At 35.7% G+C, this 13,734-nt stretch overlaps 1 protein-coding gene across 1 annotated transcript in view; it reads right to left on the minus strand.

The window, feature by feature from the left end:
• LOC106462288 (kinesin-like protein KIF28P) overlaps positions 1 to 13,734 on the minus strand; it is a 138,968-nt gene that overhangs the window by 74,335 nt on the left and 50,899 nt on the right. The window contains exons 8-12 of the mRNA XM_022389491.1: positions 8,759 to 8,866; positions 8,371 to 8,501; positions 6,647 to 6,717; positions 837 to 897; positions 80 to 238 (exon numbers count right to left, since the gene is read on the minus strand). Of these exons, the coding sequence (XP_022245199.1) occupies positions 80 to 238; positions 837 to 897; positions 6,647 to 6,717; positions 8,371 to 8,501; positions 8,759 to 8,866 (530 nt within the window). The remainder of the gene's footprint in view (positions 1 to 79; positions 239 to 836; positions 898 to 6,646; positions 6,718 to 8,370; positions 8,502 to 8,758; positions 8,867 to 13,734) is intronic.

Consider the following 13,734-nt stretch of genomic DNA (forward strand, 5'->3'; position numbering starts at 1 on the left):
AGTTGTATATAATATAACACGATTTCTTCTTCACCTTTAACAAGTTGTTCCTGGATAACATATTCATTGCAAGTCTTACCATCTTCAGACATTCCAGGCTTTCCATCTGATATGCCAATCTCTCCACTTTGTAATGCTTTCTTCAATTTCTCATTCTCTTCTCTCAACTCTCGAATCATTTTCTCAGTGGGATCTTCATTTATTGTTGCCAATGTCTTTATCTGTTTTGCTCGATCAGCTAAAATTTATAATATTTAGAAAGAATTCAATTTTCCTGATGTCATTACTAAATATTAAGAACATAAAAAATATCTCTACCTTGGTCGACCAATCTGTAGATCTAATATTTCATAAAATTATCAATAGTGTAATTGATTTCCACAACTCCAGACACATAAATATAAAATTTATTGTCCATTTTATTTAAATTGTGAATTTTAAATTTAAGGTTTCAGGTAAGCTATTATTATTCTAGATTAAATGACTAACAGTTCTCTCCCTTCATTAAAATTTTCATATCCATTACTCATGATTGTTATTTCATATCTAAAATCCTATGGATTTACGAGTATGTTTAATTTATTATGAAACTGTAAAAAAACAATCAAAGATAGTGTTCTGTGGTATTTAAAATCGAAATTCAGGTAAAATAACTAGTATTTTATGATCCATGAGCAATTTTATAGTACTAAAATTCTTGCATTATTTCCCCATACATGATGAATTTTTAACTAAATATGCATCCTAAAACTAGTTCATCATGGTAAAAAACAGTATATCAATACACTATTTTAAAGGTTATTTATTAAATTACATCAAGAGATCATAAAATGTACCATATCTTAAGGTGGAGAGTGTCTCTTCATAGTTGATATCTGCTGGACTGATGGCTGCAACCTGAAAATTTTCAAATGTTTTATATTTAAGACTCTCTGAATAATCAGTTGATTTAGTTCTAAATAAAAAGGGATTGAACTCGTAATTTGAAAAGAACAGGGTAAACCAAGTTCTACTGATTTATAAACAGCTGCAGACTGGTAATTTACTAACTAATAATAAGTGATCTAGTTCTAAATAAAAATATTAAACTCATAATTTGAAAAGAACATGGTAAAACAAATTCTGTTGATTTATAGCCAATTGCAGACTGGTAATTCACTAATAATCATTTGATTTAGTTCTAAATAAAAAGGATTAAATTTATAATTTAAAAAGAACAGGGTATATTATAATTTTCTTATACTGAAAATGTATTTCAGACAGATACTTACCTCCCCTAACATAAACAGCTATTCTCGTTCACTGCTGCCCTCTATATGCAAAACTTTGTTTGCATGCTACAAGCCTTGAGCTCCCAAGTACCCTACATTCAACACTGGTTTAACTGCATCTTGCATGTAAATCAACATGCGACAACCCTTCACCAATAGGAGTGTGACATACCTTCCTGATGCGTGTGACTCCCTTTATTCGATTCTACCAAACTATCACTTCGAGTTTTGGCAGAAAATAGAAGCACCAGTTTTTAGTGGGTAGGAATGGTGGGAAGAGTGAGAGGAGGTAAGTACCTTTCAGAAATATATTTTCAGTATAGGAAAATTATAACTTTTAATGTGGTACATTACCTCCACTCATATAAATAGCTAGAATCCCACATTGAATAGGTGGAGGAACAGGTGCAAGGGAAAGAAAGAAGCATTCCTCAAAAGCATCTGAAGAACATAGAGTATAGAGTGGCTTGGGCATGATGGACTGTACATAGCAAGTCAATTACATCCAAAACTCAATCCCCAGAAACTGACATCCATACGGGGGTAGAATGAGGATCATACCATTGATAAGTCAACTACAATCCAAAACCCAACAACCAGAAACCGACATCCATGTGGTGGTTGGAAAGAAGATCATACTGCTAGCAAGTCAACTACAATCCAAAACCCAGCCACTTGGAACCGACATCCATGTAGGGGTAGGAAAGAGGATCATATCAGCAGCAAATCAGCTGCAATCCAAAACCCAGCCAACTGGTGGGGGTAGGAAAGAGGATCATACCATCTTCACCTCAAGTTCAGCAGACTGGAGAGAAATCTTATACCCACCGATCTGTAAATAGACACATGATAGCAATATCATAAATTGTTTGACTAATCTGGGAATCTGACATCCGGACAACTGGTATGAGAAAAATGGCCCTGTAAAGTAAACAATCCCATTCAAAATCAATCTGACAGGAACCACCCCCAGTGCAATAACATCCTCAGTATATGAAAATCGTCAAGGGATAGCATAAGAGGAAGAACCTTATTAATCTGTAAGTGCCACCACCATGACCCACAACACAGATGGAGTGCACAAGAGTATAATTGAGTGAGGGAACAAAGACACCTGTAATACTTGTATGAGGACTTATGTTGATTGGTTCAGCTCTAAATCAAAAACCCAGCCACTGGGAACTGTCATGAGAGATTCCAATCGAACAATTGAATTGCAATTTTGATGCCTCACTCCAAAGCTACGACATCCCCTCAGATAAACCCATACAAAGGTGGAGCATCAGACTGAAGGACATCTTGTCATCTACACCAGAAGAACACCACTGCTCTACTCCCAACTGAATGGTTGCATAATTGTTTGTAACATATATCACTATACATTCATAGCTAATGGAAAACGAGAGGATCAAGAAACCACTCTGTCAGATAAACTTTGTCCAGAATAGAAAGACGATCTGCAACAATATTGAATGCACCCTGAACATGGCACACACACAGAGATGAACACCAAGCGTGTGGGCCCAAAAAGGAGATCAAAGGTTTGACCACAAAGGGAATGAGAACGGTTGTGCCTTGGTGATTGATATAAGTCACCACTGTAGAAAGGATCGTAGCAAGAAAACTCCTGGCAACATGAAGAAAATAATACAAAGCACGATGTACAGCCAGAAGCTCCACGATGTTGATATGGTAATCATGATCGACTGGACACCACAAACCTGAAACTTCCTACTGATCGACCCACACCCTCCAGCTCTGGAGGGAAGCTTATGAAAAGATATGCAAATGCAGGGGATGAAGCACATGTGAGCCCTGTCCAACCCCCAATGTAGATCATCAAAAAGAAAAGGAAGAGGAGGAATAGGAGTGTCTAATGAATCCTGCACAAGATTCCATTGGTTGTGCAGGGTCCACTGAAGAGACCTCATATGCACCTTACCCAAGAGGATATGGGCTTTCATAGAAGACCACATCTCTAAAAGTGATAGAACCTCACGAGCAGTAATAGAGGAGTAGTAAGACCATTGAGAACTGAAAGCTTTATTGAATGGAGTTGAAGAGAAGAAGGTTGGGCCAGACTGAGATGAGTGTTGAAAAAAACACCCAAGTGGACAAGATCTTGGGTAGGTATAAAAAGTGACTTCTCCAACTTGATTAACCAACTCACATGAACTGCCTCCAGGAGCAGCAGATGAGTGTGATGGGTGGACTCCTGTTTTGAACAAGCTAACAAAAGCCAGTCAACTGTGTAATGGTGTAAGTGCAACCTCCAAGCATGCATATATATTGGGCAAAAGCTTTGACCACTTGACAAAAGACATACGAGGCCAAAGCAAGCTTGAAGGGCAGGGCACGAAATTGATAAACTACCCCATGATGAACTAACTGAAGATAGCACCTCGACAGGTGAGATATTGGAAAATGCAGATAAGCATTCATAACATCTACCTTGGTCATCCATAAACCTGGAGAAAAAGCTCACTTGAAGGTGAGAAATAATTCCTGGTAAATAGGGGCAGAACCTAAAAGTGATTGAGGCAGGACAAATCAATCACAGGCCGCCAATCCCCAGTTTTGTTGAGTACCACGAACAACTTGGAATAGAAACCTATAGAAGGATGAGTTACAAGTTTGATGGTTTTCTGGGAGAGAACATTTTGTACCACCTCTGACAGATGTTGAGTAGTGGGTAGGATCCCGTGGCAACAGAAAGGATGTGGATACCAGAAACAACAGAGGAGGGAAAAGGAAGTGGATGACAAATCCCTCGGATAATACCCAAATAATCCACTGATCTGTGGCAAAAACTCGCCATAGGGGTACAAAATCGGTTAAGCAAACCCCCACACGGTAGTCACCAATACTAAGGGCGATGTGTCCATCTGCATCAAATAATACGAAAAAAGGAGGAACACCTGGAGGTAGGAACTGGTAAAAGCTGGGAAGGAGCAGGGCAGGAAACAGTAATAGGGGCTTTTCTAGGCTTGGAATGAAACAAACTGTCAACCTAAGATGAAAGGGTCGATTGCTGTTTAACCAATTCCACACGGGATTCCAAAGTCTCAGGAATATTTCCGAAAACAGATATCTGGAGAAAGGTGACCATATGTAAGTCCCAGAGATAAGTAGGTGGTAGACGAACTTGAGACAATACAGTGTCCCTCCCCAGAAGCTCCCAATAACAGAGAAATCACGTGTGTAAGGAAAGAGCCAAAGAAGACAAATGTGCTAATGTGGAGGTAATCAGGGAGAGGCTATCCTTAGAAAAAATTTCAAGATTGCAGTGGAGCACTTCAAAAAGGAGGTGGATAGTAGACAAGTACCATAGGAGAGTTGATAGGGTAAGATGAAGGTGGGAAAACTGGGCGTGGAATAAACGAATAGGGTGATCATGGTCCACCTCCACATGAGCAAAATTGATTTCAACTGTTGAGAATCAAGAAATGGAAATTCAGCCTGATAGTATGCAAAAGCAAACTGATCTGAAGCCCATGGAGGGCATGCTATCACCCTCAACCAACTGAGAGACAAAATATTCTGCATGAACCCTAATATCTGGGGAAAGGGGGGAGCACAAAATACTGAGAGGAGGGGGCATTGTGTAAGAAAGAAGGGGATTATAAGAAGTCGGGAAAATGGATAAAACAGCCATATTAGATCTAGCTGATTCTGCAGTGGGGCATAGGAAGACACAGCAAAGTCAGGTGGAGGAAAAAGGCTGTCAAATTTCTCATCAGCCCGAACAGATTTGGCATGGGCAACATCAAGAGAAACAGGCTGATTCATATAATGATCAATCTCACATTGAATGAGAACCAATAATGCAATATCTGAGTTACCTCCACCTCCAGCCTGTGTAAGTGTGTTGGTAGATGGTATTAGCTCTGAAGTGGTAACTTGGACTTTGGAATTCATTGTGAACAATGAATGAACAAACACAACAGTAGTAGAATAAAGAAATGAAACTGGGAAAAAATAAGTTATCTTTAAGTTTCCAAACAGTTTTAAAATTGAATAGAACAAATCCGTTTCAGAATTAATGGCAAAAAAAGCACTAAGTTTAAAGAAAAAAACACAATTGAAGAGCACAATAACAAACGTCTTGTTACGACAGTGGGGGTCACGTGACGAGTATTCTAGAAGATTCGCTAGTGTGTTACGATAGCGGGGGTCACGTGACGACAGCGGAAGTCAAGTGACGCTGGTAGCACGTGTTGAGAGTCTTAGAAGTTTCTAGAACAGGCAGTATTATCGTATATAAGTGCGCTAGACAGTGAGAGAGACAGAGTCGAAGCAATAGTGGAAACAGACAGAGGCAGAGACGTAGCGGAGACAAAGCAGGTAGAGAGAAAGAAAGACAGCGATTACGGTCGGCGAGAACTGAGGATAGCAGACACAGAGATCGGAACTATAGTTTGCGGGGATGGACAATTAAGACTAAGCGCGATAGAAAGTGAGTGAATTGTTGTGAACTATAGAGTGTGTAACTGTGAAAATTAAGTACATTACAAAGTTGTATTGAGGAAGAATAAACAAGTTTTATAAAGAAAGGACTTGTATCTTAGAAGAATTAACAAACAAAGATACAGAGACGTAACAGTCTTGACATAAGAACTGACAAACAAGAAGTGATAGTTCGGTAGAATTGAACAGAGGGAGTCACATGCATCAGGAAATTGTGTCTTATGATTATTTACATGCAAGATGCAGTTGAACCATGTTGAAAGTAGGGTATGTGGGAGCTAAAGGCGTGTGGCATACGAAAAAAGTTTGCATATAGAGGGCAGCACTGAACGAGAATTATGTGAGTAAAGGTGGTGCACTATCAGAAATCAAGTTCTGTTGATTTATAGCCAGCTGCAGACTGGTAATTCACGAATAACCAGTGATTTAGTTCTAAATATAAAGGATTAAACTCATAATTTGAAAAGAACAGAGTAAACAAAGTTCTGTTGATTTATAGCCAGCTGCAGACTAGTAATTCAGTAACAAAACTAGAAAATATATCTAATAGTTCACTATGTATTAACTAAATAAAATAATTTTAACTGACATTGTTGCATAAATAAATATTTATCTTTCAATTACATGATCATTACATATATTTTTAAACACTATGTTTCATTAGATAGCAGCTTGTCTTAGTAAAATACAGTAATGAATGAATATATAATTTCTATTAAAAGTACACCAAATACTCATTTTGTTAAACATCACAGAAATGTGGAAATTAATTTCCCAGTAGCATTTTCTGTTGTATTCACTAAATAGTACAGTAAAATATATTAAAAGTTATTAAAAACAATAATAAGTAAATCTATTCTATGTACTTTTTATGACGTACTCTTAGCTTTGTACAGAATAAGTCTTACCATCACTGTTTTGCTGTTGCCTCCAAGAGCATTCATTAACAGCCTAGTCAAAACGGAATCCCTGTAAGGAACTGTGATAAAAAGAAAAATATTTTAAAAAGGGCATTTTCTCATAAAAAGCTAAAAACTGCCATATACAAACAATAATAAGAAAAATTATTATACATATGTATAAACTATAGTTTTTAAATCTAATCACCTTAAGTTTTAATACACTGTTATATGACTATTACAGGGTTGGAATACCAAATACAAGAGATAGGTTTTTCTTATCACCTTCAGTGATATAGGTTTAATAACCTGTAAAAAAATCCTATTTTTCTTTTTCTGGAGCATCTACCTATAGTGTAGGTGGTGAATGATAATTTGGATGTGAAACCTATTACACTCGAGCATATACATCTGCTCCAAATTTAAATTTCAAATAACATTCCAACTACAAGTTAAACTTGATATGTGATGTATACATTGCTTCGAACATATTTCTATGACATTAGGATAACAAAAAAACAAAAAGTATGAAATATGAGATTATATTTTCTGAACACTTAGGTACTACCCTTCTACAAGGTTGAATATGTGTATTAAAAGGATTTTGAATATGCATATCCAGAAGTCATGTGACAACCACACTGATGTAAAGTCACAATGGAATGGCATTTATCATACCTAAATTTTGACATTGCTTGGAATTTGTAGGTAATGTGATGCTACCAAATATTTATATCTTTTGGAAAGGTATGTAATAGTTATTTCTAATGCAAAATATTCATGCACTCTGATGATAAATACATGTTCAGATCAAGGAATTTGAGTTTATAAGATGGAAATATCCCTTGTAATTAATAGCATTGGAAAACAAAGTAATTATGGATCAAGCTGGAGCACCAGGCCAGAAAAAGACCTGAAAAAAGTCATACCCAAGCTGTGTTAAGCAATTTATGGTGTCTTGCAACAGATAAGAATCCACAAATGAAAAGGTCAGTGAGAACTGCCATCCACATACCCTATGCAATGGTATGCAATATAACAAAAAGGATTTCCATCTGTAAATAAAGCAAACAGGGAATGGGTTGTCCAAATATGGGCTCCACCCATACCTTCTGCTCAATTGTGCCACATACCTCAGGCAACTGAAGAATGAAACAAAAATCAATGCTATTCCATGTGAAGACATTAATCAAGTTGCAAGATACAGTGCTTATATATTTCTGTTTGATTGAACAATTAAAATTGGCGATGAGAAACTGCTGTTGTTCTACAATAGATGGATTATAGAAAGCCTGTAGGAATATGAGGTATGCTTTGAACATGGAAACTTTAGATGGAACCTTTTGCAATGAAAACTATTTTCCAGGGATATTTCCAAGATGCATACTCATGATAGAGCATGATTGGACATGGCAACATGGATTGTAATGATGTAGTGAGGCTCCAAAATCATTTTAATATAAGGTTCTCAACCTCAATATTATTGCTTTATTAATCTAAGTGATGACAGCCTTTAAACTGACCAACTAAGGTAATTCAGGAACTATTTCATGGTTTGAAAGTATTTTATACATAATTTTATAAAACTGCCTTTGCTTTTGTCTTCACTGACAACTACCTCATTTCAGGAATTTTCTTCTGTTAGATTTGACATTTTACTTACAAAAAAGTTTTAAACACTTCTAGGATGTTTTAATACAAATATAAAGAAACAAAACAATATTTTTTATTACCTCTTGTATTTTTACCAGATGATTTTTCTGCAAGAGCATGTATACAGTTTCCTAAGCAAGACAATGACTGATTGATTGCAGCTCCTTCCTTCAGTCTGTCACCTGTTGCTCCAGTGCTTGCTACACGTTCACTAGGATACAAGATATAAAATACTTTAAAAATAACTAGTGTCAATTCAAGCTGACCCACAATGAAATCTAATCTTTTTTCAAGAAACAAATATAAGGATTCAAAACATACAAAACAGTAAAAACATTTACTTTCCAACCTAATGAAGGATAATAAAAGCAGATAACACAATTGAATTAAATAAATATATATATATATAAATATGTATATTTTTTAACACAGTCTGGAAAGCCAAATGAATAGTCTAGAAAGTCTCACCTTCCTGCTAAATCAACCAAATTAACAACTGATGTCTTTGCTGTTTCTTGCCCTGTTGCATTTTTTGCCTTTTGAATCAACGTGATACCAACAATAGTGTGAGCTCGGCTACATTCAGGATAAATTTAAATAAAAATTAAATCATAAAAAATGTCTATTAATATAAATGATTCATTTATTAATTAAATTAGTTAAATATTATAAATCAACAATGATATCAAAACATACTTCCCTTGTAAATTATAAAAAATAATAACTGTTAATATATTACCACTATGGTTCATTCCAGATGATGATGAAAAAATCATAATTTAATTGAAATTACCCTCACAACCCAAGTTTGAGCTGTATTTCACAGAACTGGTTATATTCTTATTCAAATTTGGAAACGTTTATTCCAGATGTGAGTTAATCATTCCAAAACTGGCAATACTTGGCCTAGATATGTCAAAATTGATTCTAGATATGAATAAATCCTTCCAGATCTGGCTATACATTTTCCATGTCTAACAACATTTACTCCAGAACAGAACTAAGCCTTCCAGATCTGGCCATATCTCTCCCAGGTATGGTTTTGTTTATTCTTAATCTGAAATATTCTCTTATGTCCAAAATTCTTTATCAAAAATAGCACCAATCAAAATAACTTCACTCAATGTTTTTCAAAATAATTCTGCTATTTGGTAGTATTATTATCTATTACTCTAATAATTGAAAATTAAATTTAAAGTTGATATCTGTAGGTATCATTATATCTTTCAATTAACTTTAACTTAAAGAATTTAGTAAACTTTATTCTGTCCTCTAGATATGCACATATACGTCAAATTTACAATTTAGTTTGTCTTTTGTGAACACACCAGAGTACCTGTGTTGGTAATCAGATAAGGTAGAACAGATCTCAGCAAAAGCAATAATTGAATAAATGACCACTACAGGGTCTTTGTGCATTTATATCTCCTTGTAATATTACAGTATAAATTCTGAATTTATCCTTGTTCTGTATATATGCAGTCGAGACAGCTGTTAAGTTGATTTCATTCTAAGCTACCTTTGTTCCTTTTTTTGTTCTTGAAGTGGATAATACCTGTTCCTCCTGGGAGTATATTGTTAAATACCACACATTGTGAAAGGAATCAACACCAGTGTCCTTCAATGGTTGTACAGGTGATATCTATAAGTTATGGCTCCACCCACATGGTAATGGGAATAACCAGTCACATGAGCAGAACTGGTCACCCTGGATAAGTGCAAGGTCTTTTGCAGGCTAAGGAATAAAACATTTGGTCAGTCTGTCTGGTTTATCATCTTGTATCAGTATATGGTCTGGAATATCATTTTAGTTGATCTATTCAGGACGAGAAAAAAAATTAACCACTGAAGGTATCCAGTCAAAGCAACAGCTGTCATATTTATTCGTGCAAGTATGCACACTTTGTTTGTGTTTATTTGTCAAATTTTATGAATGGATGGGCCATATTTGTTACAGAAGATGTTAGTGACTTGTTGGTAATGCATTTCAACAATAAACAAACAGCACAGAGTCCACTTGTTTTAAAATACTATATTAAATTAAATAAAACATATATACAGATGTTCGTTACACAGTTAATTACCCCATCTGTCTCAAGAGCTTTAAATAATCGTCTCTTTTCGACAAGAATCCACACCGGCTGATCCAGTTACTTTCGAACACAACTGACAAGACAAATTATTATTCTCTGCTCTGTTATCACAATACAATTGGTGATAATTTCACTTAAGTTACACTGCTGGTTACCACAGTTGTAACCATAACTTTAATAACTGTCTCTTTTAGTTAAAGTCCACACAGGTTGGTTCAGTTACTTTAGAATCCAATTGACAAGTCAAACTATCTCTTCTCTACTCTGTTATTACTATACAATCTGTGATGATTTCACTTTAGAAATCGCCATTGTGCACTCTTTATGTGGCTAAATTCACAATGACGTAGTCTAGATCTATCTATTTTAGCTAACTAATTCTGTCTTACTATATCAATAACTAACTAGAACTACATGCTGACAGAGGCCTAGAATGTTCCACATACTACACAATATTACGATAAAATAATACTCAGTTGAAACAACGAGAAAAACATAGAAGTTTCTAGTAATATGATGCAATAATACAACAAGCACCAATTCACAACAATTGAACTACACAATGTATGATTCGTACACAGTTGTGTAAACATACCTGCGATAAACTATCACTTCTAAAAATAACTAAATTTATTGTATTCAGGTTAGTTTCTCTTCTTCAATGGCTATCTGTCAGTCATCCACCTCGTCTACAACAAAGTCCAGCAAGGAATAGCCAATGTACACTTAGATGGTCTGATGATCCCACCTGATGTCATAACTTACCCTAACAACTCTCTGAGTTTCTTCAGGTGATCTTCCCATCTGGTTGTGTGGGTCAGAATGTACTGTCCACTTTCACCTTATAGTCCATTCTGTTGACCACTTCCTGCACCTCAAAAGGTCCTTTCCACTGCAGGGTCAGTTTGTGTTCTCTGTGGGTACCAGAGCCAAGACTTTTATGTCTGACCTTGAAATGTCAGTCCTTGGCCTTCCTGTCATAGAAGTGTTTGTGACTGCCTTGAGCTGCATACAAACTTTCTTGAGTGAGTTGACAGGTCTCCTCCAGTCAGTTCCTGAGGTATAACACGTATTGATATGTGTTCCTCACTTCTTACTCTTTTTTCTTGTCCACAGTTTTTTCAATATCTGCATTGGATTGGACCTTGTGATGTTCTTCTTTACAATAACTAGAAGGGTGAAAATCCTGTACTTGCTTGTTGGACTTCTTGGTAAGTAAATAATACTGTCTGCAGGTCCCTATCCAAATCACATGATCTATCTTTGCACATAATCAGCATACTCTTTAAGACTCTGTTGGCTCTCTCACAAAGTCCAATACATTAAAAGTTGTACAGGGTGGTAAAGAGCTGCCTAATGCTGATGAGTCCACACATCTCTTGCATCAGTTCTGAAACTGGAAAGCCTACTCTGCAAAACACTTCCAGGAGGGCTTTGGCTACTCTCTATGTCTCTATCTTTGGCAATGCTATGGTTTCTGGATAATGTGGCACATAGTTGACTACTGTCATCACTTACTGTTTGCCCTTGTCAGATACAGGTACTAGTCTCATCAGTCTCTTTTCTGTCTGGTTCCTCCAAACTTCTACTGCCTGGTATATTGCCTATCACCAAGTTGTAGATGGGTGCATTCATACACATTGCCTCCAGGTCTCTCACATAGTATTTATTCTTGCTATGGCAAACTTTCTCATTGTTCCATCAATCAGCACACACAGATGTATCTTGCCTGTCATCTGGTCATCAGATACTAGACTGGTTGTAGTACTTTCACATTATTGTCCCCAACATAGCCTTCACCTGCTGGCATGTTGTGGTTTGTTTGCACCTCTCGATGTTTGTCACATGCTCTGATCACTACTGGCACTGTTGACCCATTTGCTACCTTGAGCTTACCATAAATCATGCACTGTTTAATCATGGAAATTGTACTTCTTTCTTGTGGTGAATCTAATGAGTTATCTCTATTCTCTTTCTTCTAGCAGTAGCACCGATGTGACAGTCACTATTTTCTTGTTTTTTGCCAGCACCATTTTTAATGGTAGCTCCAGCTGCTTTATACTGAAATTTTTGTAGCTGCTAGTTGGTGACACACTTGCACTCACTTGCAATGTGCCTCATTTTATAACAAGCATAGCATATCTTCTTCCTTTTGTCTGTTAACCTCTTGTCACATTTGATGGCATCCTGCTTCTGGTCAGCCATCTCTGTTTTCAACTTTAAATGGTTATTCTTGGACTTGGCATTTATCTCTTTACAAGTGTGTCACAGGTGAAAGGCCATGTCATCACGTTTGTTGAATTGCATTCAAAAATTTATTGAAATACTATTTCATGAAATTATGTCAATAAGTTTGGTATCAAACTGTAGATTATAATTCAAATTGTAGTATTACACCTAAATCAATTTCTTAATTTAAAAGTAAATATAAAAAAAAACACAGTTAATCCTCCTATTTGTGTGTCACATAGTATGTTGAATGCAGCAATGGTTCAAATTAAATGTTTATGATGTCGAAGTACTAAGTCTACAGTTTTGTACGAATTAAAAACTCAAATTACTGATATTAACAAGCTACAATATAAAATAAGAGCCTCTTATCTTTTCAATTTGCTAAGATATTGCTCATGTAATAAATCAAACACAGTGTCACTCCACCCATCTCTTTCCATTTTTGGAAAAGCTCCCTTCTATACACTTATGTTATATATGACATGACTAACCAATTGAAAGCTCAGAATGCCCCCTAGTGGCTTTCTCATCCATTTTAACGTGTTTGAATGCCATCTCTTTCTTTTGAACCAAGATTTCAAGGAAGTAGGTTGTATCTTTAGTCTGCTCAAAATTTCATATTTTTTTTAGACTGAAATACTGCTAAGTTACTAAGCTTGATAAATTACACTGGAATTTATGTAGTAATGTAGTAATTTATGATTGTTTAGTTATTCAACTGTATATATAAAACCTAAAAAAAATATTTTGTTTCATATCCTCCACATAAAATTTTCTAAAGACTTAGCAACCTACATCAAGCAGCGAGTACAAAGGTCAGAACTAGAAGAAATAATTGTTTGCTTTACATCTTTAGTTACTGTTCTATGTTTTAAGAAAAATAAGTTTAAGAACTTATTTCAAAATAACAAAATCTATATACATATATAATGTATAGTTATTGAATTGTGACTGTATATTACAAAATACTAGTCAACTAAAACACAGCCAAGACAAGTTACTTTGTACAGACCCAAGGTTTTATGTTATTTGATACAGTAACATGAATGCACGTGAGCCGCATCACTGTAACTTCTGTATTGTTAGCCAGGCACGGGTGAAAGGTCAATATAATAAAAA

The sequence above is a fragment of the Limulus polyphemus genome, unplaced genomic scaffold (genome assembly GCF_000517525.1).
Source record: "Limulus polyphemus unplaced genomic scaffold, Limulus_polyphemus-2.1.2 Scaffold1134, whole genome shotgun sequence".
NCBI classification, from domain to species: domain Eukaryota; kingdom Metazoa; phylum Arthropoda; class Merostomata; order Xiphosura; family Limulidae; genus Limulus; species Limulus polyphemus.